The sequence below is a fragment of the Vidua macroura genome, chromosome 9 (genome assembly GCF_024509145.1).
Source record: "Vidua macroura isolate BioBank_ID:100142 chromosome 9, ASM2450914v1, whole genome shotgun sequence".
NCBI classification, from domain to species: Eukaryota; Metazoa; Chordata; class Aves; order Passeriformes; family Viduidae; genus Vidua; species Vidua macroura.
In genome coordinates, this window is record NC_071579.1 from 23,497,055 (window position 1) to 23,520,119 (window position 23,065).

Sequence of the window (23,065 nt, forward strand, 5' to 3'; positions counted from 1 at the left end):
ACAAAGTTACTTTTTAAAAACTTAGCCAGCCAGCAGTGCAAACATATGCCCAACAGATTTAAAGTTTATTTCATCAATACCTTAATATGCTAATAAAATTCATGAGTTGTTTAAGGTGAGTGTTTAAGGCCAGGTGTTTCATCTACTTCCTTTCCAAATAGAACAAGGAAAGTGCATACATCACATAAAAAATTACTAAACTTAAAAAAAAACCCAAAAAACCAGAACAACACAAAAACAACCCAAAAATCCTGAAGACATTGAAAAATACAGACTATAGCTGTCATCAATTAAATTCTGTATTATTCTTAAAGCTGACAGCTTCTGATGTGACCCACACAGATACTATAACTTTAGTGCTAAGAACCATCCAAATATAGCATAACTGCTAGTGAATTCTTAGGGTTTGATTTCTTGTTCATTTGTTTTTGAGTACCCTTAACTACTTCCCGTGGCCTCTGATGAGTTTGCTCTTCCTGGGATATCCTGCACCCCTCCCAGCGGGCGCAGCTTTCCAAACAATTGGCATTCAACAATAGATAACATTGAAGCATTGGCAGGGCAGCTCCAGAGAATGACATACAGTTATGTAAAGCTTGGAACAAAGGCATTCACAGGGAGCCCAGGAACTGGATTTTCATATGACTGACCATCACACTTACATTTGTAATAACAAATGCTGCAGGCACTCAGTTCTCCTTAGTTACCTTGGTTCTTTGCAGTAATTCTAGTCTTAAATGCACTAAAATACATCCTGAAGTGAAAAAGAAAGGGGAACACCAAGCTGTCTTTCAGATATTTTTATGGATCTCTTACCTGCACATTCCAAGGTGACTGAAATGGAGCTTTCTGAGTGTATCATGTCAAAGTGACATGACTCCCAGTCTGGGCATTTTTCACAAATTTGATATTCATCCTTACAGAATTCAGTGCCTTTCACTTGAAAGAACAGCCAAGGAAGTATTTTATTACTTCACTGAAATACTTCTTTCATCTACCAGCTGAACTTTTTTTTTTCACCTTGACTAAATGCAGACTCTACATCTGTTTAACACTTCACTAAGGAAGCTTTAAAAAGACCCCTAAAACTGGATGAAGGACTAGTAGCCTCACTGGCAAACACACTCTGTTGTGGTTTTATTTTTAAAAGCTGTTTCTAATCCTAAAAAATAATATCTTTTAGATTAAATTAACATTTTTCTGGATGCTTCTGACTGAAGTGACATGATGAGGCCTTCTCAAGAAGAGTTTTGAAAGACTTTCATCTTGCAGGCCCCCAGTGAGTTTTAACCAGCTCATCAGCACCAGACAACAGGACAGACAGGACAGCAAAGGCCTCAGCACAGGCTGCAATGGGTGGTAAGAGCCAATGTGAATATTGGGACAATCTTCTCACACAGCTTAGTGCTCCTATGTCAATACTTCTAGCTGAGCTTGAATTATCCAGCTACTTCGTCCAACTAAATTCATGCAACTTGTCACCAAAGCAACTAGAAAAAATAAATCTATGTCCACTGAAAACTCTGCCATCGATATATTATTCTGGGAAAAAAAAAATTGAAAATTTTAGGCAAACTATATTGATTTTACTGACTTTAAAAATGAAAGAAACATAAACCAGAATTGTACACAGCACTTAAGGCAGAATTAGTAATGAAAGGTCACTCTTCCTACAGAAGATTTGTGAAATACGCAGGGAAACAAAAATAACAAGGAGATTTTGAAGTGCGTTTGTAATAATCCCCTCAATTTGGGTTATTTATATGATTAACCTGTTCCAAATGTTAGATTGTTGTGCTTAATTATCCAGGGATTTAAATACTTTACTGAACCAGAATTCAGAACTAGAAAAACTCTGCAGCTGCTTTATGAGAAATCCTAATCTGAACTCATTTAAGGGATGATCTTCCTTCATGATCACAATTTATCTAGTTTCCATACAAACTACAAACACGTTTTGAAGAACGTTTTAATTCTATAGACAGCATTTCAATTTGTTTCTCAAAATGTCTTAGATCACACCTCGTATAATAGCAATTCTCTGCATGGAATGGAAGAAGGGAGAAAATCCAACAACCAGTTGCAGCACCTTCATTCGGAAGTTCCCTTAATTTTATAAACAGTACCTTGGATGTAAGGTCTCGGTGGAAAATGCCTTTATAGTGAAGATAACTGATTCCCATAGCAATGTCATATGCCAGTTTCACCCTTACTGTCCAGGGCAGATGCTGGTTGCCATCTAGTAGCTGTTCCAGGTTACCACAATTGATGTACTGAAAAGACAAAGCAACATTTGTAATTAATTATTTAACTTAATATTTTGTCAGGAAAGTAAAATTCATCACTACAACAAGTGACTTCAGCTCAGTTACACATTAAAACCTTTTTTTCATATGGGCTTGGCAGGCACAAAGTTTGCAGATTAAGAGAAGCTGAAAATGTCTCCCTTCACCACCTGAACCAATGCCCTTATGTTAAAGATGCAACAGCCACCACTGTATTAACTCTATACTATTTAAATAGACCTTTCTGAAACACCTACAATATCACATCACCCTCTCATTCCAGCTGGAGGAAAATTAGGGCAAAAACAATGCAGAGTTGACTTTCATATAGAATTAATCAACAAAGGCAGAGCTAAGTATCCAAGTGTAGGTCATGGAGCCTGATCAAGTTCCCAGTTTCCTTAAACTGAGACAGCATCAAAGAAAAATATTACAATGTGCTGCTGTAAGTTCTATTTTTTCACTGCTGTATCTACGAGTTCTAATTAGCAATATGATTCCCACTGTGTTCAGTACTAAGTCAACCCCATCAAATGGTAGCCCTCACAAAAAGGAAAGCACAATAAGTAAAAGATAAATGCTACAAGAGACAGTGAAACAAAGCAGCACCTAAATGATACTAAGTAATACAGCCCAGGTTAAGACAACGCTTATGGTTTATGTATAGACCCTTTATACCACACCAGCAGCTATGCAGTGTTTAAGCAGCTTCTTGTTACACTCCCAGCCCCAGTCCCCCACCAGGGACCAGGCAAAGAGTAGCTCACTCCAGAAGGAAAACCTGGCAGCAATGCAGTGACTTCTGTCAAGGAAACCCAAGTGAAGCAGACAGAACAATTTGCTCCCAAGCCTGGCCCAGGCATGTATCCCTGTGCCAGACTGCACCAACTTCACCTCTTTGTGCCACACAGGTCTCCAACTCTTTCTCAAATGATTTTCCTGTGTCATTCACTCGGACAAAACATGTGGCACTATTCTCATGTTTTAAAAAAAAAACCTTAATTGCAGCTCTTGCTGTTTCAGAAACTTGGAACCTGCTTGTATATTGTTGCTCCTCCTTGTGTCTTGGAGCCTGGGACACCAGGCAAACGTGAGCCATACACCCTGCAGTGTGGATGGATGTAGCTGATCTCCCGAGGCTGTGCTACAGCAAGGAAAGAACACACACAAGTTGGATTCTACTGGTAAGTCTGGGGGTCACAGGTCACCTCCTTAACAGTCTGCAAGAAACAGCTTCTTCCTTACAGCTTGGGTCCACCCACTGCTGATCTCACCAGTGAATTCTGAAAACCCTTTCAGCAGATACACAGGTTCCAGAGGTAACTATTTGAGGAGGCAAAATAGTCATGGCAGAGGAGGCACAAAGCGATTTTACCTGGCACAGAGCCCATCGGGAGGGGGCACCACAAAGCAGCCGGGGGCTCCCGTGTGCATCCCTCGGGAACGGGGCTCATCCCAGCCCATGCACAGCAGCGCATTTCACTGGCAGTCCAGGGCATGACCCCCTTCTCTCCAGAACAACCTGCTCCTTGTGTTGGAGTTCATGTGCCAGGAGAGCAGAGCAGCTCTGCAACAGGTCACTCTGAGGCTATGCAATCTCCCATCCTTGGAGATTTTTAAGACCAACTAGAGCTGTAGCCAACCTGGTTCAGTGTTGGAAACAATGCTGCTTTGAGCTTTTCCAGCTTTGATCTTTCTCATTTCTTTTATCTGAACCCCTAAGGGAACTAGATGACCTTATAGAGCACGCAAGAAAAAAAAAAAAAAAACAACAAAAAAAAGCCAACCATGCTCAATAAATTTAGAATTTTTTTTAAACCTAAGTTGCTATCATGCTTAAGGAAAAAACAATGGCTAAGATTTCTATAGTAAAATGTTATATATTCCCAGCCTCCTTGAAACAGTGCGAACAGCACTTCTCATCCAGCCATGTTAAAATCAGAGCAATACTGATCAACCTGGAACAGAAAACACCAAAGAACCTGGCTGAATAACTCAATTATAAAATGACACTTAACAATTATGCCAAACCATTTCACCTCTCTGACAGGCCAGTAACAGACCATCCATAAAGCACTACCATACTTGAATTCATCGGAAAGACAATGCAAGGGGGGAGGGAATCCCTGACCTAGCTTCCATTTTCTGTTCTCTGAACTGTGCCATTCCATGACACAAATTGCTCCAGAAATTCTAATAAACAAGCAGCCCCTAAGAGTATTGACACACACAATGAAATGGGACAATAGCTGCCTACTATATCGAGCATGCTCTTGCTTTCCTTTTCAATACAGCAGCCTGCTGATTTGATCCACTGTTGCCATGTTAGTTAAGTGCATCCAATATATACATTTCTGCAGCATTCTTCCAGTCAAACAGGCTTGCAGGGTCATTCACCCATCTTAACTGCAAGGACTGGATTCTAGCATGGGCTGGGTGACAGCTGACACACACATTGCACACAGCGTCCACGAGCTACAGAAGCGACAGTCAAACCTGTTTCCAGCATATCTACAAAATCCTACCAGGCCTCCTTTCCACCCAGCAAGTGCACAGCCCTCATGTATCAGAGATGTGAGTTCTGGCTTTGGCTCTAATTTCTATGCTTATGAAGCACATGAGGCTAACCAGCAAATTAACAACTGAACTAAGATTTTCCTAGACATCTTGAAGGCTTTAGTTGATCTCAGGTTTTAGCTGGCCAGCAGGTAATATTTGCATGCTGAGATCTGAATTGTTCCTAAGGCAAGCACTGCACAGTGCTCCCTCAGTGTCATGTAAGTAATCCAATTCTTCCAGTCATTCAGGCTGATAATGCAAACAGCCAGCCTGATGGCCTATTTTTTTCAGAGGACTTCAACAATGCCTTTTCAGGACAGACATAAAACTATGTACATTACTTCCTAATTGCCTGTGCAACTGAAAGAGAAAAATACTCATTCTCAATCTCTTACTGGCACAAATCAGCTCTGTGTGGTAAGAATATCCTGAAGGATAGAAAACACACCTCTCCCAAAGAGAACACTAGATTTTATTCTGTCGCTGACACAGTACTGGAACAGTAAGGCTACAGCTCACACATTATCTCAAAACATTATTCTACTACAACAACAACAACAGCCATCACATAAGTCTACAAGCAATTGGAACAGAGATCTGACTGGGCTACAGTAATGAAAGCAAAGGGCACTACATTTCTTAGGGACATCACAGCTAAATGGAGCAGTGTTCAGACCTTGTATCATCAGGTTGCAGTGAAACAGCTACCCATTATTCCTCATGCTACTTTTCTGTCATGTAACTGGACACCAACAGCCAGCTTATCTGGTCGCCAGTCTGAAAGCAACAGTTATAGGTTGTTTATTTTTGCATTTACTACAACTTAACACAGCAAGTTGAACACTGGTTTAAAATACCTTGGCATCTTAGTCCACAAAAATATTCTTTCATTAAAAAATCCGAGATAAGAGCTCATACCTTTGTTGTGAAAACAAAAGTTCAGCTAAACTGCATTTCTGGTACCTCTCCCAAATGTTATGAAGAAAGAGGGCAGTAGCTCCTTTGAAGGACAAGTTACTCAGAATCTCAGCCAAGCACAGATGATTTCTGGATCAAAGAACTTTGAAGAGGTTTCTGATGTTATCATTTACTGCTATGAAATGCAGAAGCAGCAGTGTGTAACTTATCCCTGTACAACAGTCATGCTACTTTAACCTAAAATCAGCATAATAGGACTGCTGCCTTGTAGCACAATTGCAGTCACATTATCAGACTCAAGCATATGAAATGAAGAAATTCAGCATATAACGGTACTTAAGCACAGCATTACATGCTTCATTTCAAGAGACTAACAATGAACTTCAGCTGTCAGATAATACTCAACTTCAGTTGTCAAATTTTAGCTTCAAAAATCAAAATAGAAGTTTAAACACTATTATGTGAACTAGAAGCTCTTAAAGAAAAGGCACATCAGATTCACATAATTCTAACAGTTATTTCTCAAAAACAAAGATTCCAAATATTGCCAAGTCCGAGTGAGAAGACTGATGGGAATTGCAAAGAGTTCAATGCTGTTTTGAAAACTAATGCTGTTTCAGTGGGTAGGTCTGATATAAATAAGCCAACAGATACAACACAGGAAGGCTAAAAAAAAAAGTTGGCCTGCTATTTAGATGACTTTAAATGTCACTGCCTGTCATTTGAAAAGCAACAAATAACCACAAGACACCCCTGTACTATTGGCCAAATGTTGCCAAAGACAAGGCATTAAGTGGTTAAGAAAAGTATGTGTGGAGAGTGTATTTAAGGTGACAAACCAAATGAGGCACGTAAAGAGATCCAGGGACCCAGAACACTACAAGACAAACATTGAGATAGCAACAAATGAATATACTGCAAAAACACATTGAAGAAACAGATAAAGATGCAGGAGAAAAGAGAAACTAGACTCGTGGCAGTAGCACCTTCCGCATGGAGTAGCAAGAGACATCAGAGCAAAACCCAGAATAAGTAATTATACTCTGAAGGGAGACCTGGAAAGCAAAATAAAGTATTGCAGACGTTATTGACAAATGCATGGAAGAGTGTCAAAATAGACAGAGCTTGCACATTTGTATCATTTGTGATGCTGGACGTAAGAAGGTAACTCTCATGCCTAATAAAAGGAAGTTGAGAGCTTTTCACTAAGCTTTCTGCAGAAGTTTAAAAGCAGTTTTAAACCACCTGTCTCAAGGAAGACACAACCTCATCTGCAGTTCTCATCTGTCACACTGCAGTCTCTGAAGGCTTCTGCACAAGCCAATGTAACCTTCTGTTACAACTGGCATAACTCGCTACAGTGGAAGGACTGGAAGTTTCATCCTTTCCCCAAACTGTTTTCATTAGCTTCAGCTGTGCAGAACGGGACAAGAAAGACAGAATCACAATGTTAAAAACTACAATATGAGACACTACAAGTTGATACAGCAAGACTGTCTATGCAATTGACATTTTTTTTTAATTTGAAGTTGGTTCCTAGACTTCCAGTTGTTAAAAATCCCACAATTTAAAAAGCTACAAAACTACCTGATCCAAGTAACCTTCCATTTCCGTTCATTGTATCAAACAATAAATTAATCATTGAAACAGAACAAGTTGGATATTTAATTTGGGCTGTGTGAGTATAGTTTTGTTCAGCAGGTCAACTAATGTTGCCACAGAGAAACACACAAATACTGAAAGAACACAGATGAAGCAAACACATTTCAGAACAAAGATCAAGCTTTTTAATGGGGGCTGACAAGGGCACAAGTGGCTTGGAAAAACAGCTTGATTGAAAGAACAGAAGCAAAGCCAAAAGTCTTCATCTGAAGGCTCCTTTACTTTCCTGCTCCTCAGTTCCTGAAAACCAAAGGAAAAGAATCTGTAACCTAAAATCCATTTCTCATCTGCTTTTCTACCAATACAAACAATCCTGCTCTTTAATAAAAAAATATTTATTTTCTTTAAAGGTGTTAACCATTACAGGATTAAAATAAATTTAAGTGCCAGCTATTCGCAGAGGAAAGGGTCAGCTTTGTCAACTGCCATAGCCTGATCACTCTTCAGACCTCAAAACCAAAAGCTAAGAAATGCAACAGATCTACCTCTGTTTCTTCTTCTGTGTCAGTTGTGGCATTGATTAATTCATTGGCTCCTCCTTCTGAAAAGGCATGTACAGGCATGGCTTCTTTTATAAGGGCAAACAAGAATTAACATGCACTAACTCAGGAAGGAGCTGTAATGAAAACCATTTGTTGCATTCCAAACATTCAAGCGTTGGCATGGAAATGAATTCAGCAAGATTTGTCTTCCTTTAATTCTCTAATTCCAACAGCTCTTATGGTCAGTATGCTGAATTTTGCCCTTCTCCATCATTCCATTCAATCAAAATGTAATGTTCACTTGGCTGCTTGCTGCTACAAACAGATTCTTGTTGGTAAGGTTTCAGCTGAGGCACATAGCAACAATGCACTGCTGCAACACATAGGGATGAAGGCAGTTTTATGGACGCTCACTCACACTCAGGTCTGAAATACTGCAGGAAATAAGCTTATTTTGTAGGAACCGGAAAACACTCCCAGTATATCTATACAAATTGACCTTGATAACCATTTTTCCTGTAATTATATTAGTAGGAAAAAAAACAGAAAGCAAAGAAGGCCTAACAAAAAAACGTGCATTTACAATCTGAAGTCATAACTATTTGGATTCTAAGTGGAACCCAGTCTCAGTGCAGATAAGAATCTGGAATATGGCATAACTTAGGACACAGGCATGGAAGAGAAAGTACCTTGTTGCTGACACAGGCAAGAGAAACAGCATGTCTCCAATAACACTTCTGTTAAGAGCAGAAGGCTCTATCCACACTGACAGCATTTCAAACATACTAGACTCAGTTCTGCTGAGAAGCTGCAATTCCTAACAAGGAGCTTCTCATTTAAATAAGGTCTTTCTCACCTTCCCCACATAAATACCAGCAGCAGCAGCCCACAGATTATATGCCTGCAAGATGGCAGAAAAATAACCCTTTGCTTCACTTTTTGAAGTCTCTGAAACAGCTACAAGATCTGCTGAGAGCAAACTTACAGCACATGAACACTTCTCATAGTACAAACTTTAAATTCTGCATAAGGAATACTCTCTTTGAGCTGTTTCAGAGTACTTTTCCAAGCCTCAACACTCCCACATCCACTCAACAAATCCACTTACATTTGAGGGTGCTCAAACACTTTATTGGCAATTATAGAAGGCACCAAGATCCTCTATTAATAGTGGTGTGCAAAAGCAAACATTAAAGGAATTTTCTTGTACAACTCAGTTTCTGAATGTTTTGGATGGCTGATAAGTACAACAAAATGAGGAAGTGAAACTACAGAACACCTGTTAATTCAAGAGTATGTTTCCTGGGATCCAGACTGAAAAGCAGGGAAATAAGAGAAAACACTACATACAAACTAAATTTACTGAAAATATGTGAGAAAAAAATTCCAAGGCAAAAAGTTAAGTGGCCAGCATCACAGTACCTAACTGCACTGCCCCTCTTCATATACAGAAGTAACAGGAAAATCTAGAGTCCAAAACAGTGTTCAGTTCTCCTCCTCTCTCTCCCCCCATACTGTGACAGCTGAGAAGCTTGCCTCTCCTCACTCTTGTTAATCTAGCCACCAATAAAAAAATTCAGAGGATGAAATTCAAAAATGTTTTTATTTTTTGCTTGAGGCAATGGCAAATGGTCCAGTTGGCTATAGTGAGTGTCAAAACAGATATTAAAAACCCCTCCCCAAAAAAACCCACACAACCCACACACAGAGCACCCACCCACATGTGTGTGCCTCACACATGGGCAAGAAAGGAGACAAGGAATGAGACAATGGAACTTGCTGTTTGCAGTTGAACATTTATCTGCCTTTTATCTTTCTCCTATCCTTGAGACATTCTAAAAAGGAGGAAGAGGTTAGCACCAGCAAGATATTTAGCAAGCCTTTCTCAGAACACAACATATTTAGATGCACCTATCTCAAATAAAATAATGAATAAAAGTTGCTTGTGCACTATTACAGGCTCTGAAGTGATAAAACAAGTCAATCATCCTCCTGTGAGAGAGGAGGGGGAAATAATTCAAGCCAAGGTATAGCCTGCAGAGCCAAGATTTAATTTTTAAAAATAGAGGAGAGGAAGGGAGAAAAGCTCAGAGGTTCTCAGTGAAATAACTGGTTGCTCATCACATCTAGCACCTGCATGCATAATATAGACTGTGCACCTCAAATTAGGCTTTTAGTTTTAAAGTCTTGGCTTCTGCCTTTAAATGAGGACTTCTTTGGTGTCTCTGATTATAGCTCTTTTTACATCTGAACTTTCCTCTTGCGAGAACCCACCCTTCTCGCCTAACCACACAGTGCAGATGCATCTAAGCAGCTTCCCACTGCCTGCAGCACAATGTAGGGCTCACACAGCTTTCACCTCTTATCTGCTTTTGGTAAAAGCACAGACTTTGTCTGGAGAATTGTCCCCATGTGTTTAATCTACCTGGTCACTACCAGCCCACAGCGGGTTTTTCCTTTAACTGACCTGCCAGCTTCCCTCCTCAGAGAGTGCCTGTAATGCCAGCTTGTGTCCTCCAGAAGCCAATGTTTTCCTCAGCTTTTTCCTTCCTGTTACTGAGCTTTCTACTGCAACTTTTGAGAATCAATTCCACCTTTCTGTCTTCAGAATAAGTGTGAAGACCAGGTGGAGCAACATGAATTTCCTTCCAAAATGAAGGCCCCTGCATGGCCAGGTACAACCTACCCAAACAAATTTTTAAAAATTCTCTGTTAAGTGTTTTTCTGGGAACCTAGTTCTTTGATCAAGCAATCAGACAAGATGGTTTGCTTTCATTCATTTTAAAAAAAGTAAGCAAGCATCAGATGTAGGGGAAAAATATTTTAAATACCACCTAACTTCAATAAGGTCCTTTACATCCTTTCCAAAAACCTGACTTTTGATATTTAAGCACTCAAAACTGCAAAGCTACAAATCAGAGAGACTTAGCTGAAACTCCTGTGGAGACCTGTATCATTTTTGCTGGAGAAAGAACCAAAGGGTCAAGCACACCACATATGCCACAACATGAAGCTGCAACAGTATGAACTGGAGGTGGAATTTCAGTCAGAACACTAAATTTCCTGCCTCCTGTCATTGAAAGCCGGGCCCCCTTGTGTGTTTTAAATGGACTTTTTGGGTACATGCAGCACATCAAGCTGTGTTTGGGACTGAAGTCTTCTTTCTTTTTAAAAAAATCACAAAAATATTGGGTTCCCAAGGAAAATCATATAAAAGTAAAGAATATGTACTTTGTCTAAATTTCTGTGAAATAACTTCGCTGAGTTAGACACTTTTTTTTTTGTTACAAAATAATACATGAAGCCTTAAAGTTACAACATAAGGTTTTAACAGTGTGACACTTTCTAAAAACCACGACCATCCCCTTCCCTTTTCTGCAAGCCTTTAAAACTCTACTTACTTTGAACAGTCTAATTTACTTATTACATGTACCATGTTTAGATTTGATTTTGCATCCACTGGTGCATACAGATGTCAGGTTAACACCTATCATTAATCAGCCTGACTCAGTTCTCACACATAAGGTACACACAGGTACCAGTCTGCAACTTTCAGCTGGTTGAACAAGCTCGGTGCAAGTGTCTACAGAATCATTTCAACAAAAAATTAGACATATTTAGCTGATAAAACAGATGAGGGTGCTCACATTCTTTTGACCTTCACTCAGCTTTCTCAGAGTTGATAAACTACATTGAACCGTCACTGTTCGGAAAACGGAATTTTAACTTTTGTTGCTTTCTCATGCACTCTGTCAAAAAATACAGTTAGGGCAGACACCCCCCCCCACTAAGCCAGTACACCTGGTTTGGTCTGGCACTCTCCAGTTAATCAGGGCATGGCTGCTTCTAGAGGCACCTGTGCTTCTTGACAGGATCAAGGGACCAGGAATGGGTCTCTTCAGTTCTGCAAACTGCTATGTGTCTTTCATATGGGGATGTCTCAGGTTGAAGAGAGACATGCTGTACTGCTCTGAAGAGAATAAAACCAGAGGAAAAAGGACACTGCTTTGAAGATGAAACAGTACAATGCCTTGCATAGCACAAAGAAAGGATGAGGTAGAGCTGGCTGTCAAGGCACAAACTACATTTGCTGAGAGCACATTCAGCCACTTTTTATAAATTAAACTGAGAACCTAAGTGAACTGTTCCAGCAAAACTGAAACTGACAGTCCATATGCTGTGAAGAGTGCAAAAATAAGACCAAATATGGCTCAAGTGTTGACAAGTATTTTTAAAATTCTATTATGAACAATCAAGAGATGAAGGGAAGTGTCGGTACCAAACCAAGCTTATAAAAAGAATTATAACTGCATTTCAAAATGATCAAAGATGTAGTAGAAATCATTTTGCAAGTGACACAAACAAGTAAGCCCAAGGTCTACATGTAGTACCAAACAAATATATACACACATCCATGGACTTATTATTCACATTTATACATTTTTTTGTCACAATAATTTACGCAAAAGCTAAAAATTATACTTTGATAAAAGAAATCCAAAGCACATCCCAAAGCTTTTCACTTTAAAGAATCAGGATTTTTATAATTTCCAAAAGACTGCTAGAGACTTTGCTAACATCTATTGCTAGATGGTTTGCCATCTTATAAACACATTCATATTGGAATATAAACAGAAGCTTCCTCATTTTTCAGCTGTAAGAAAAGTCCCTATTGCCTATGCCTTTCTCCTTTCAGCAGGTAGCTGCTACATGCAACAACAAAGGTGGTAAAACTTTGAGCTCTTCCTAACTGAATCCTGGTGCTCCTGTGAAATGAAGTAGAAAGCACAAGCAATAGGCTTGTCTTTCTGTAAAAGTTTAGTTGGTTGGGTTTTTTAACCCCAAAAGATTAAGTCAATATTCAGATGTACCAGTAGGCAGGCACACAGTAACAGCATTTTGCATCTTGTAGATTTACCTTATCTCTATTTTAATACAGGATGATAGAATTAACAAGATATTTAAAAGCACCTACTAACTTGCACCTACAAGAAAGATGGAGAGAGACCTTTTAAAAGGCCTAGCAGGAATGTTTTTAAACTGAGAGTAGGTTTAGATTTAGATCTTAGGAAGAAATTCTTTGCCATGAGGGAGGTGAGACACTGGCACAGGTTGCTCAGAGAAGCTGTGGATGCCCCATCCCTGGAAGTGTTTAAGACCAGGCTGGATGGGGCTTTGAGCAACCTGGTTTATTGGAAGCTGTCTGTGTCCATGACAGGGGAATTTGAACAAGATGATCTTTCAAGGTTCCTTTCAACCCAAACCATTCTGTGATTCTATGACCAGGTCTTGGCAACCAGCCTCAGCCAGCCCTAGGTGGCCCTGCTTGAGCAGGGAGGTTGGACCAGGTGACCTCCAGAGGTCCCTTCCAGCCTCAACCATTCTGTGATTCTGTGAAAAGAGCACTATACAGACAACAAACAGCCCTAAGAGACATCTCATGATCCATTCATTCTAATTTAGTGCTGGAAAAAATAGTGCCATTGAAATGGAATGATTTCTCACCTTTTACATTACAGACTAGCCTAGTATTGCTAATACCTGAGCTATTTCCCCACTCTGTTTTAAACCCTACTTCTGGTGCCATGACCTCGCTCTTCTCAGGTCCTGCAGTGAATACTCACACAGCCATTAATGGGGAGTGCAACTATTGCTGCATCAGACAAGGTTACCATTACTCTTCTCTAGAGGTCAAATCCCTGGGCTCTGAGTGAATGGTTTTCTGTTGACCCTGAGGCAAGTACATGCAAGGTCTCACTCTTAATGACTCCTGTAAAGGAAAAGCTAAACAACCCAAACAACCAAATTAACAGAGGAAATAACATGGATATGTGCTGGCTGGACTTCTAGTCTTACAACAAAAGCAGCAAAAAAGGCAAGTAAATAATAGCAACAGATACTTCTAATTTTATACCACATAACCACTCTTGACATCAGAGCATATATTCCTAGAACCAAATTTATCCAGGTGTAAAATTCCAGTCCATTCCAGGAAACATACAAAGTAACCATAGCTTAGCAGAGGACTCAATACCTCTGACATATTTTCAATAGGACTAAACTTACTCTTCTGGTGCTTGGGTTTTATACCTGTGGAGGCCCAGATTGCCTCTGCATGTTGCTTTCCAGCACTAGCACAGCACCACTAAAAGCACTCTTCATTCATAAAGGGAAGCTGTAGCTCCAGTTAATGCTACAAAAAGTATCTGAAGCACGGACAAAGAGGATAGAGCCTGCAAGCAGAGGTTTATTACAGTATTAATCCACAGGTCATGTTATTCACTGGCTGAGAGATCACAAGGATAAATTTAATCTGCAGAATTTTATGCATACTTTGAGTTCTTATGAAGTTTAAACCACAGCCCTTCTGCTGCATCCTACAGCCAGGAGGCATTTAAAAATTCTGGCCGTCAGTTGTTGGAAGTCATCCGAAAGATCATTTGTCATCATTGCATGGTATTTTTTTTTTTTTAAGTTACTCCAAAGTAAATGCCCTTTTTACACTGTTCTGTATCAAGATTCATTCCCCTAAAGAGAAGATATTTAGAATTAACAAGTATATTCTGTACCTTCTGAGCTGTGAACAGAAACATCCAGGAGACAGCTTGCACCATCACTCATGTTGTTCCTCCAGAAAGTCAAAGTAGTGACCAGTGCCACAAAACCATAAAACAAATAACTTTACATATTGCTCAAGACCTTAATACATTCAAGGCAGATGCTTTATGTATGCAAATGAGACCAAATTGGAGCAGCATTGGGTCCCAAATCTGAGGGGAGATAAAGGACAAAATTACCTTTAGAGTTCTCCCACCCTTCTGCTTTTTTCCTCCTCGTTTTGCATTTTCTTTTTCCAATACTTCAGTCAGAAGGACTATACAAAGTGTCTAGGAAATATTTCAACAAGCAAGGGGAGGTAATGCACAAGCATTAGGTAAGTACAAGATATTAAGGAACACAAACTGATCTGGGAGCCTCTACTCAGTATGGCTCTATTGAACACATTAGGTAGTACCTAACATGAATTCAAGGACTTGCCTAATAAATCTCTGAATTATTAGGGTTTTTTGCTAGAAATTGGACAGCAGTATCCAGGAAATAAGTCATATTTTCTAACAGGATGAAAATGAGAGTCCTTTAATTTCTTTTAATTTTCTACTTGGTGATACCTGAAGCACAACCCTAATTTTTTTTTCAGTTGTCTCCAAGCTCGGGCTTACCAACTTCACACCACAGCTAACTTATACCACCAAAGCCAACTTATCCAGGAACTAAATGTCAGCTGGTAAACAGGTAATACCTAAAGCAGGAACAATTCCTTACCTGCATTAAACATTTGCAGAATGGCTGCTAATAGGAACTACAGTTCCAAAGACACCAAGTTCTCCAGAGTTGACAGCCTACTGCCAGCACCAAAACTGAGTTAAATAATTGCAGTGCTACATGAGTAAAATTAAAGTTACTCAAACAGTATGAATCACACTGGTGGAACAAAAGTAGGGATTAGAGAGTCTTACAGGAGATGAGGAAAGGAGGGAGCAGGGAAGGAATGGTATTTCAGGCCTTTTTAAAACTCTCACAAGTGTGCAATTGCCATCTGGAAGGCAAGGTATGACTATATACATTTACTACTACTACAATTTTAGCTGTAGCACAGAGCTTCAGAAGAGGAGACCTAAGTGATGCCTGTTTGGTTTTCTCCATTCTAGGGTCAAAGGACCTCAACAGAAAGATAACCAAGAACTGAGGGGAGGAAAAAAGAAAGAAGAATAAAATACTTTTAATGATTTATTCTGCTTGTGAAAACTGTTTATCAGAAGAACCCTCTCACTTTAAGAACCTTCCTTCTATTCCTTGTAAAAGGGCAATTCAGCACAATTGAAACAATTCAGAGATTTTTAAGCTTTCAATATTTTTTCTTTCTAAATAGTGCTATCTCCAAAAGTAAAAAAGAAAATATGCTAAAAAAGGAAGGTCTCCAAAAACCTGAAACTCCACTAATTGCATTTATTGTTTACTTAAATTATTGTTGAGAGGGAAAGTAGAGAAGGGAACTTTTCAGTTATCACCAAAGAACTTAATGGAAAAAACCCTCTCTCTTCAAAGGACATTGGCATTTTCATTACGATGAGCTTTAGCACTTTTCCCACTGCCATGTGTAACAGCACCTGAAAACCATGGCTGCCCAGCTACACTGAGTGCTTCTGATTCCACTCCAGCTATCTGGTGTGGTGTCACGTGTTCCATGAGTCTGACTGCACAGTTCACCAGCAAGGATCAAATCTGAAAGGCTTCAGGAGAGCATCTTGGGCAGCTCTCAGCTCCTGGCTGAAATAATACTGTCCTACCCCTCCATCACCTACCACATGCTCCTATCACACTGCAACAGCCCTGCCCTCTGCCTGAGAAAGTTCCAATGCATGTCAGATCCCACACTGAGCAATCAGATTGTGGCAGCAGTGCATTTGCACACATTTTTACTATCATCCAGTATGAATTAATAGTCATGAAACTTCTGTTGCAACAATTAACTATTGTCCCTGAAGCACTGCAATTTCAAGATATCCTAATCAACACACAATAACTTTCCATTCCTCATCTTCTATACACACAACTGCCAATGCTTTCATTTCCTTCAAGAAGGAATTATCAAGCTGCATGACTCATTCTGTGCATATATAAATATACATCTAATTATAACAAGATTTTGGCCTGACCTGTTTCTTAGAAATTCAGATAAACCTGTTTAAATGAGTTCAACAAACAATTCAAGATCTGCAAGAAGGTATTAAGTGGCTTTTATATGCTAGACTTTATGCTGCTACGTTATCTGCTTCAATATAATAGCACAGGCCTATAAAACCTACAACACACAAATTTATTTGTCTTCCATCTAAAATGCATGTTTGCTCATGCAGCCATGCATGGTAGATGTGTATGGGATGAAATCATACCCTACTGCTATTGAGCCATGGCTGATCCCCACTGGCTCAGGCTCCACGTCCCAAGAACACACACTGTGTCTGCTCGCCTGGCAGCAGCGCTGAGCTGGCCTCCGAATGCTCTGCAGCATCCCGTGCTGACACCAGAGACTCTGCTACTCTGCAAGATTCTCCAGACTTATGATACTGCTGTGTGCCAGGAAATGGAAGTGAAGAGAGTTGTCAGATTAGGAAAGTGGCTGGAAAACACAGAGAGGCCTGAGGGAAAGGCTGAAATGAGTTTGGAGAGGCATGTGAGTACAGCAGGAAGCACTGCAGATTCCTGTAGCTAAAGAAACAAACCAGCAGCTTCAGATTAAAGCTGAATGCTGAGAAAGGAATAGCCAGTTTCTGGTTTTAGAAAAAACAAGCATGGCAAATCTGTGCTCATGAGCTCAACATTAGTGAGGCAGTCTAATGCCTGCTAGCTCATTTGGGTGATACACCTATTAAAGCATATACTTTGCTTTCCTTAAATGTTTCTTAACTGAGTGCTTGCAGGGATAGAGGTCCTTGGCAGCCTAAGCTGTTCTGTCAATCTAAGGATATTGAATTACTTCAGAAGAGGCATATACCATAGCTTCTGGCCTGAGAACTTAAAAAAAAATATTGGATTATCAAAACTGATAAGACTGTGGATTCAGAACAAGGCCAAAGTCCTAGTGCGGTCTATAATTAAACAATTCCATTCTTATTTTGAAAAAAAAAAAGAAACCAAAACAAACAGAAACTGCCTCTTGCTCAAGAGTTTTAAAAACAAAAGCCACTTGAGAGACTAAAACTAAATCAACACAAAACGCTGCCAAAAGGGAAAATCCCAAGGCATACATAGGAGCAACACCTTCCTCAGGCAAAAAACCTGCTCTGCATGATCCACTCCTGTGTTTAAGCCTCCTGTGTCTGTAAACATGCAAGAAATCTGTAATGCTTCAAACTCTGCCATCCAATAACAAAGTGCTGCATATTCCTAAAGTAGCCCCTTAACAGGCTTACAAAATCCTCAGTGCTCTTCTAACACCATTTGAGGTTGCCCTATCTGTTAATAGCACAAGTTGTCTAAATCCAGTCACCAAACATCTGGTACAAGTTCTCAGTTTCTTCTGTTATGGAAACATATACATATATAAAATAAACATGATTTCCCATCATGCTGCCCTCAGACATAAGCTTTAAGTGATGCTGTATCCCTCATACATAAGCATATCATCAATTGTACTCTCAAAACACAAGAAAGGATAATTAAACTCATTACAGAACAGGTCCAGCACAGGCAAGCACGAGAGGATTCTCCCAGCAGTGACTCAGACACCTATTGACCAATGGGCGTCTGAATCAACAGTTTCATCTCCAAAGAACTGAAACCCTGGCAGAAGTTCTGAGCACTTGTAGTGCCAGGCTGGTGTCAATTATGCTGAGCACTGGGAGCAAGGAGACCACCTTTGTGGACCACAAGCTGAAAAAAGCCACAGGACAGTGGCCAATTTGTTTATCCTCCTGGGCTATATTTGAACTGGTGATTCACCCTGTCTTACTAATAACTCTTTTCAGCTCGTCATTTCAGCCCCCTTCTCCAACCTCCAGAAGTCTTCAGAATTCAACTATTACTCTACACACACTTGAAGATGAAAAATGATACTACTGTTGCCAGAAAAGACAATTGCACCACTTGGAACATATACTGTTTTTAACTTTTAAGAGTTCTCTGAAATCAAAGAATAGCTATGTTATTGGGCAAAATTGTGTGTAGATTCCCTACAACATCCATTCCTGTAATGGATTTTCCTACTGAAGGCATTAAATGCTCACCTTTGTCCACAGAAGAAAAGCAGTAATCACTAATTATACTTTTATAATGTCACTAAAGCTATTCTGTTTCGCAAAATGTTGCAGTAAACTTCTTCAGTCTAAAACTTTTCCTTTTTGGTCTCAAGATGCTTCAGGAATCTCTTCTGTTATTCTGAATTATAACTATAAAAAGTTATTCTTTGAAGTCTTTCTTAGATTTATTTGCTTGCCAAGAACTCAGAAATAGCTGAACAAAGTAGCAGCTACAAAGTTAGCTCACTATGAGGAAGCATCTGTGCTGTTTTCATTTTCTTGGCTTTTTGGGTGGGGAGGGTTATTTAAATGGTAAGCAACTGCTGTGAAGGAAGGGAAAAAAATAACCAAACAAAAAAACCCACATTGAGCAAAATCTTCCAAGTTTTAGTACAATAAAACAATATGAAGCTCCACCTCTTCTACGATAATATTTAGTGAGTGGAACAATCCAAAACATCCCTGTTTTAATTTACCAGATATCCAAAAGAAATCAGCAATAATATTAGCAACGCCTGCCTGAATAACTTGATCAGCCATCTTAGGAATGTTTCCTCTACTGAGCACAGGGAGGGGGGAAAAAACCCAGAAAGAATAAATCAAATAAACTGTTCTTCTCATGGCAAAGTGCTCACACTCATGCTGTGTCTTGAAATTTCTGGAAGTATCTTTACCTTTGCTCCTCTATAAATACAGATATTGAACCAGAGTGCATCACTCCAATAGCAGCTAGAATGAGAACTGCAAAATTGTCACCCCAGAAGGTGATGAAATTCATTGCCCACATATGTGCATCTTTGCCTCAGAGTGGCATCTGTAAGTTACAGAAAATGATGGTGACACATATCCTGCTAACTGGCATACAGCTTCTCAGTCTCCTCATTTTACAGCAGTTCTTGGCAAGCACACCATACCAGGAACCTGCTTAAATTTCTAATTAATAACAGACTTGTCTTTGGGAGGGTGGGAAAGGGCTAATCTTTTAATTGAGCAGTTCCTACAAAACAGAAGTAAATAAGAAACATTAACTTTACAAACCATGAGTTTCCTTTCAGTCTGTACTCAAACTAATACAACAAGCAAAGCATTTTATTGATTTTGACTCAAAACAGGCAGCACTATTCCTAACAAGAGAGTACTCTCTTCTTGTTTTTCCTGAGCAGTACAGGGGGATTAAACAAACAACCCAATAAAGCTGGGTGGGAACTCATATGAATGCAAACTTCAGCTTCATATCTGATACCTAGATCTTGGCCAGGGTACATGGCCAATAGAATAATTCCTTTTTATGGGACCCAGATTAAGCTGTAATGTGAAAGTGGTAGGGAGTGAATACAATAACATGACCCAGCTGAAACGTTATTGATTCACTTGTGAAATGCACAACTGGAGTATAAGACAAATACAATGCAGTGTCACTGAAATAAATAATATTTATGAGCAGCTCAATGGTAATGCAAATCTCTCATTTAGAACATTATCAGTGAAGTTCTATGTTCTTACTGTGATTTTTTTTTTCACCCCAGTAAGTGCTTCTGAGGAGAAAAGACATACAAGGCTGTGAGTGGAGTTCTGAGGACTGATTCTGCAGTCTTCCCTTAACATAGCAAACAGTGAGTGATTAACTCACCAGTCACCATAGAAGAAACTTCACTCAAGGTGAATGGCATTTGCAGAATCTGTCCTGAGAACTGAATATTTCATATTCAGTATGTAGATTATGATATAGTCTTACCTCAGTAAGAGCGTGCAGCTGTCCTTTATGCACACAGACACCCATAAACCTACAAGAAACAAGAAAAGAAAAGTGGTTTGGGCTTTTTTCCCCCCCTCTTTTTTTTTTTTGTTCTTTAAAAAAACTAATATAGGACACACAAAAAAAAGGAGGAAAGAGAAAAAATTCAGCCTCACAGACACTGCATACCTCACCATTGATTATTTAAACATCTCAGCACAAAAAAATCATGTATCTACACTACAATATAATTTGAATTAGCAGTTCCAAGGGAGCACAGGAGACAGCTCAACCTCAAAATGGAAAGTTACTAATTTAACTATAAGCAAAGGCCAACATATAATGATTTATGCAGAAAGGAACAGTCTCGGAGTCCTATTTTAAGGAAGTTTAAGCCAAGTAATCCACTGTTGGTCTGCATAAACAGAAAATTACTTCCCTTTGCATTTTGCTGTTTAAGCATAAAGATGTTTCTTCCTATCCCATTCTTAACCACTCAGGAATATGAGAGCACATATGCAGTGTATACTTCCCCTCCCCAAACTCCTCTTTCCAACATTTGGACAGAAGCAAGTTTCAATAGTATCCAGCATACACACATTCCCCAAGTGTTACCTATACTGCACAGTTTTCAGACTCCTGCTGTTAATAGCAATGATTGCCAGCCTCGGTTTGTCTGGAGAGCAACAGAATGTGCCATAAACAACTGAAAGCTCATTTTTACTACCATACAAGCTGAACTTCAAAGTGACAAAATGCAAATTAATGCTACTAGTAAACATCTCCCATGAGAAAATTCAGTAAAGCTGAAATTTTAAACACTTTAGAGCCATCTCTGCACAGTTCAAGTGTTTGTTCTTTATAGATTAACTAATTCTCAGTTTTAACATTTAGATTTTGGTCTCAGCAAGCAAAAAGCAAATTGTCTATATTTTCCATAATGGTCAGAAATTTCCATTTTGCAAGTAAGAGGTAGACATGTATGATCTCATTAAATGTGACAGACATCTTGTGGACAACAGCTCAAAGGAAAAGGACCTTTTATATCCTGAAACACTTCCGAATTTAAACACAAAATGATGCAAGACATGTAGTGCTAGTTCAGCTAAGCTGCTTTTGAAGAAATGAATGATCCTCACTGTTTTCTTGTCTAACAGCTGACTGGTAAATTACAAGCAGCCAAAGAAAAATAATATAAGTAAGGTCCTTTGCATAATCTGAGCTGTGGAAATCTGTTTTTAAAACCAAAGTAGTGGCAAGACTTGAATTAGAACTTCTACTGCCTGCTCTCACCTCAAACACTCAAACAATATTCCCTGAATATAGGAATTTTAATTTGAGAGACACTGAAAATCCAATTCCTCTTGTTTAATGTAGAATCATAGGGCATGATCAGGTCCTCAGGGGAAAGGGAAGAAGCTTCTTTTAGATACAGCAGGTAGGCAAAGCATTTCTTGTTCTGAGTTTCACTTCATACAGCAATGAATGTATGAACAATTTTGTAAAGAAATTGACAAATTAAACTTCCTGAGGTGAAGAAACCCAGACTTCTACAGAGCAGAAATCTATTTCCTAGTGCATTAGGAAAGTCTCCAGAGCTACCAGGCCTGGTGTTAATGGCTTTATTCACAAGGAAAAATGGAAAGTACACAATTCCAATATATTAATTTCTCTATAATACAACTTTTCAAAGTACTACCTAGTCTATCAATTACACAAAGTTAACCTGTTACAGCAATATTTTCATTCAACAAAAATGGAGATTAAACAATTAAAAAAATGTTTTTATCTGTTTTGGTCAAGGGAAGTCTCAATGGAAACATATTCATTACCTTTGTGAACCTATGCTTAAGGCAGCAAAGACACATTGAATCAAGTTACCAAGAGTAAGAGTTTCAAAATTCTCACATGCTTAGGATTTCTACTAAGAATCAAAAATCAAAAAACAAAGCTCCATATCATGATCTCATGGAAAAAAAGCTGGACATAAAGATACATTTATGAACCCCACATACCCAGGAAAAGAGAAACCAAATACACTGATAAAGACAGAATTAATGAGTTTACACACGACATACTGAAGCCATTTAAACTTTGTGTGAATGAATCTCAGTTTTCAGGCTCTGGAAAATAGATTGATAGAACAGACCTATAGCAATCCAAATTCCTGGAAAACTTCTGCTTAGCTGTTTTATCAAGCAATAATAAGCCACTTGGTTAAGCCAAGAACTGCTACAAGACATAGTTGGAAAGGATTTTCACTAAAAGATAATATACCAGCTGCTACTGGGAAATACAATTAGCAAGCAAGATTTAACATGGTTTCAATTTCTGAGATTGCCCCAGATGAGATTCCAAGCTCTGTGGATAGGAAGCTGACATGCTGGTCCAGCACAGCTGAGATTATTCCTGTTGGCTAGACACACTGTCTCCTGAGCCAAAATGTGCTTGTAGGTGAACTTCAGCAGAATGGCTTGTCAGCCAAAGGTTACACTTCCTATAAGCATTTCTAGCTGGAAGGAGCTCCAATAGGCCAATCATCCACAAAACAGGAGATCATTTGCAGATTTAAGGAAGTTTATTTTCAAGACGGTGTAACTGGCCTTATCAACAAACTGAAACACT

General features: G+C 39.2%; 1 protein-coding gene across 4 annotated transcripts in view; it reads right to left on the reverse strand.

Annotated features, from left to right (window-relative positions):
* TESK2 (testis associated actin remodelling kinase 2) overlaps positions 1-23,065 on the reverse strand; it is a 75,271-nt gene that overhangs the window by 20,676 nt on the left and 31,530 nt on the right. For all 4 annotated transcript variants that reach the window (XM_053984488.1, XM_053984489.1, XM_053984491.1 and 1 more), the window contains exons 4-5: positions 20,441-20,489; positions 2,127-2,273 (exon numbers count right to left, since the gene is read on the reverse strand). In XM_053984488.1, the coding sequence (XP_053840463.1) occupies positions 2,127-2,273; positions 20,441-20,489 (196 nt within the window). The remainder of the gene's footprint in view (positions 1-2,126; positions 2,274-20,440; positions 20,490-23,065) is intronic.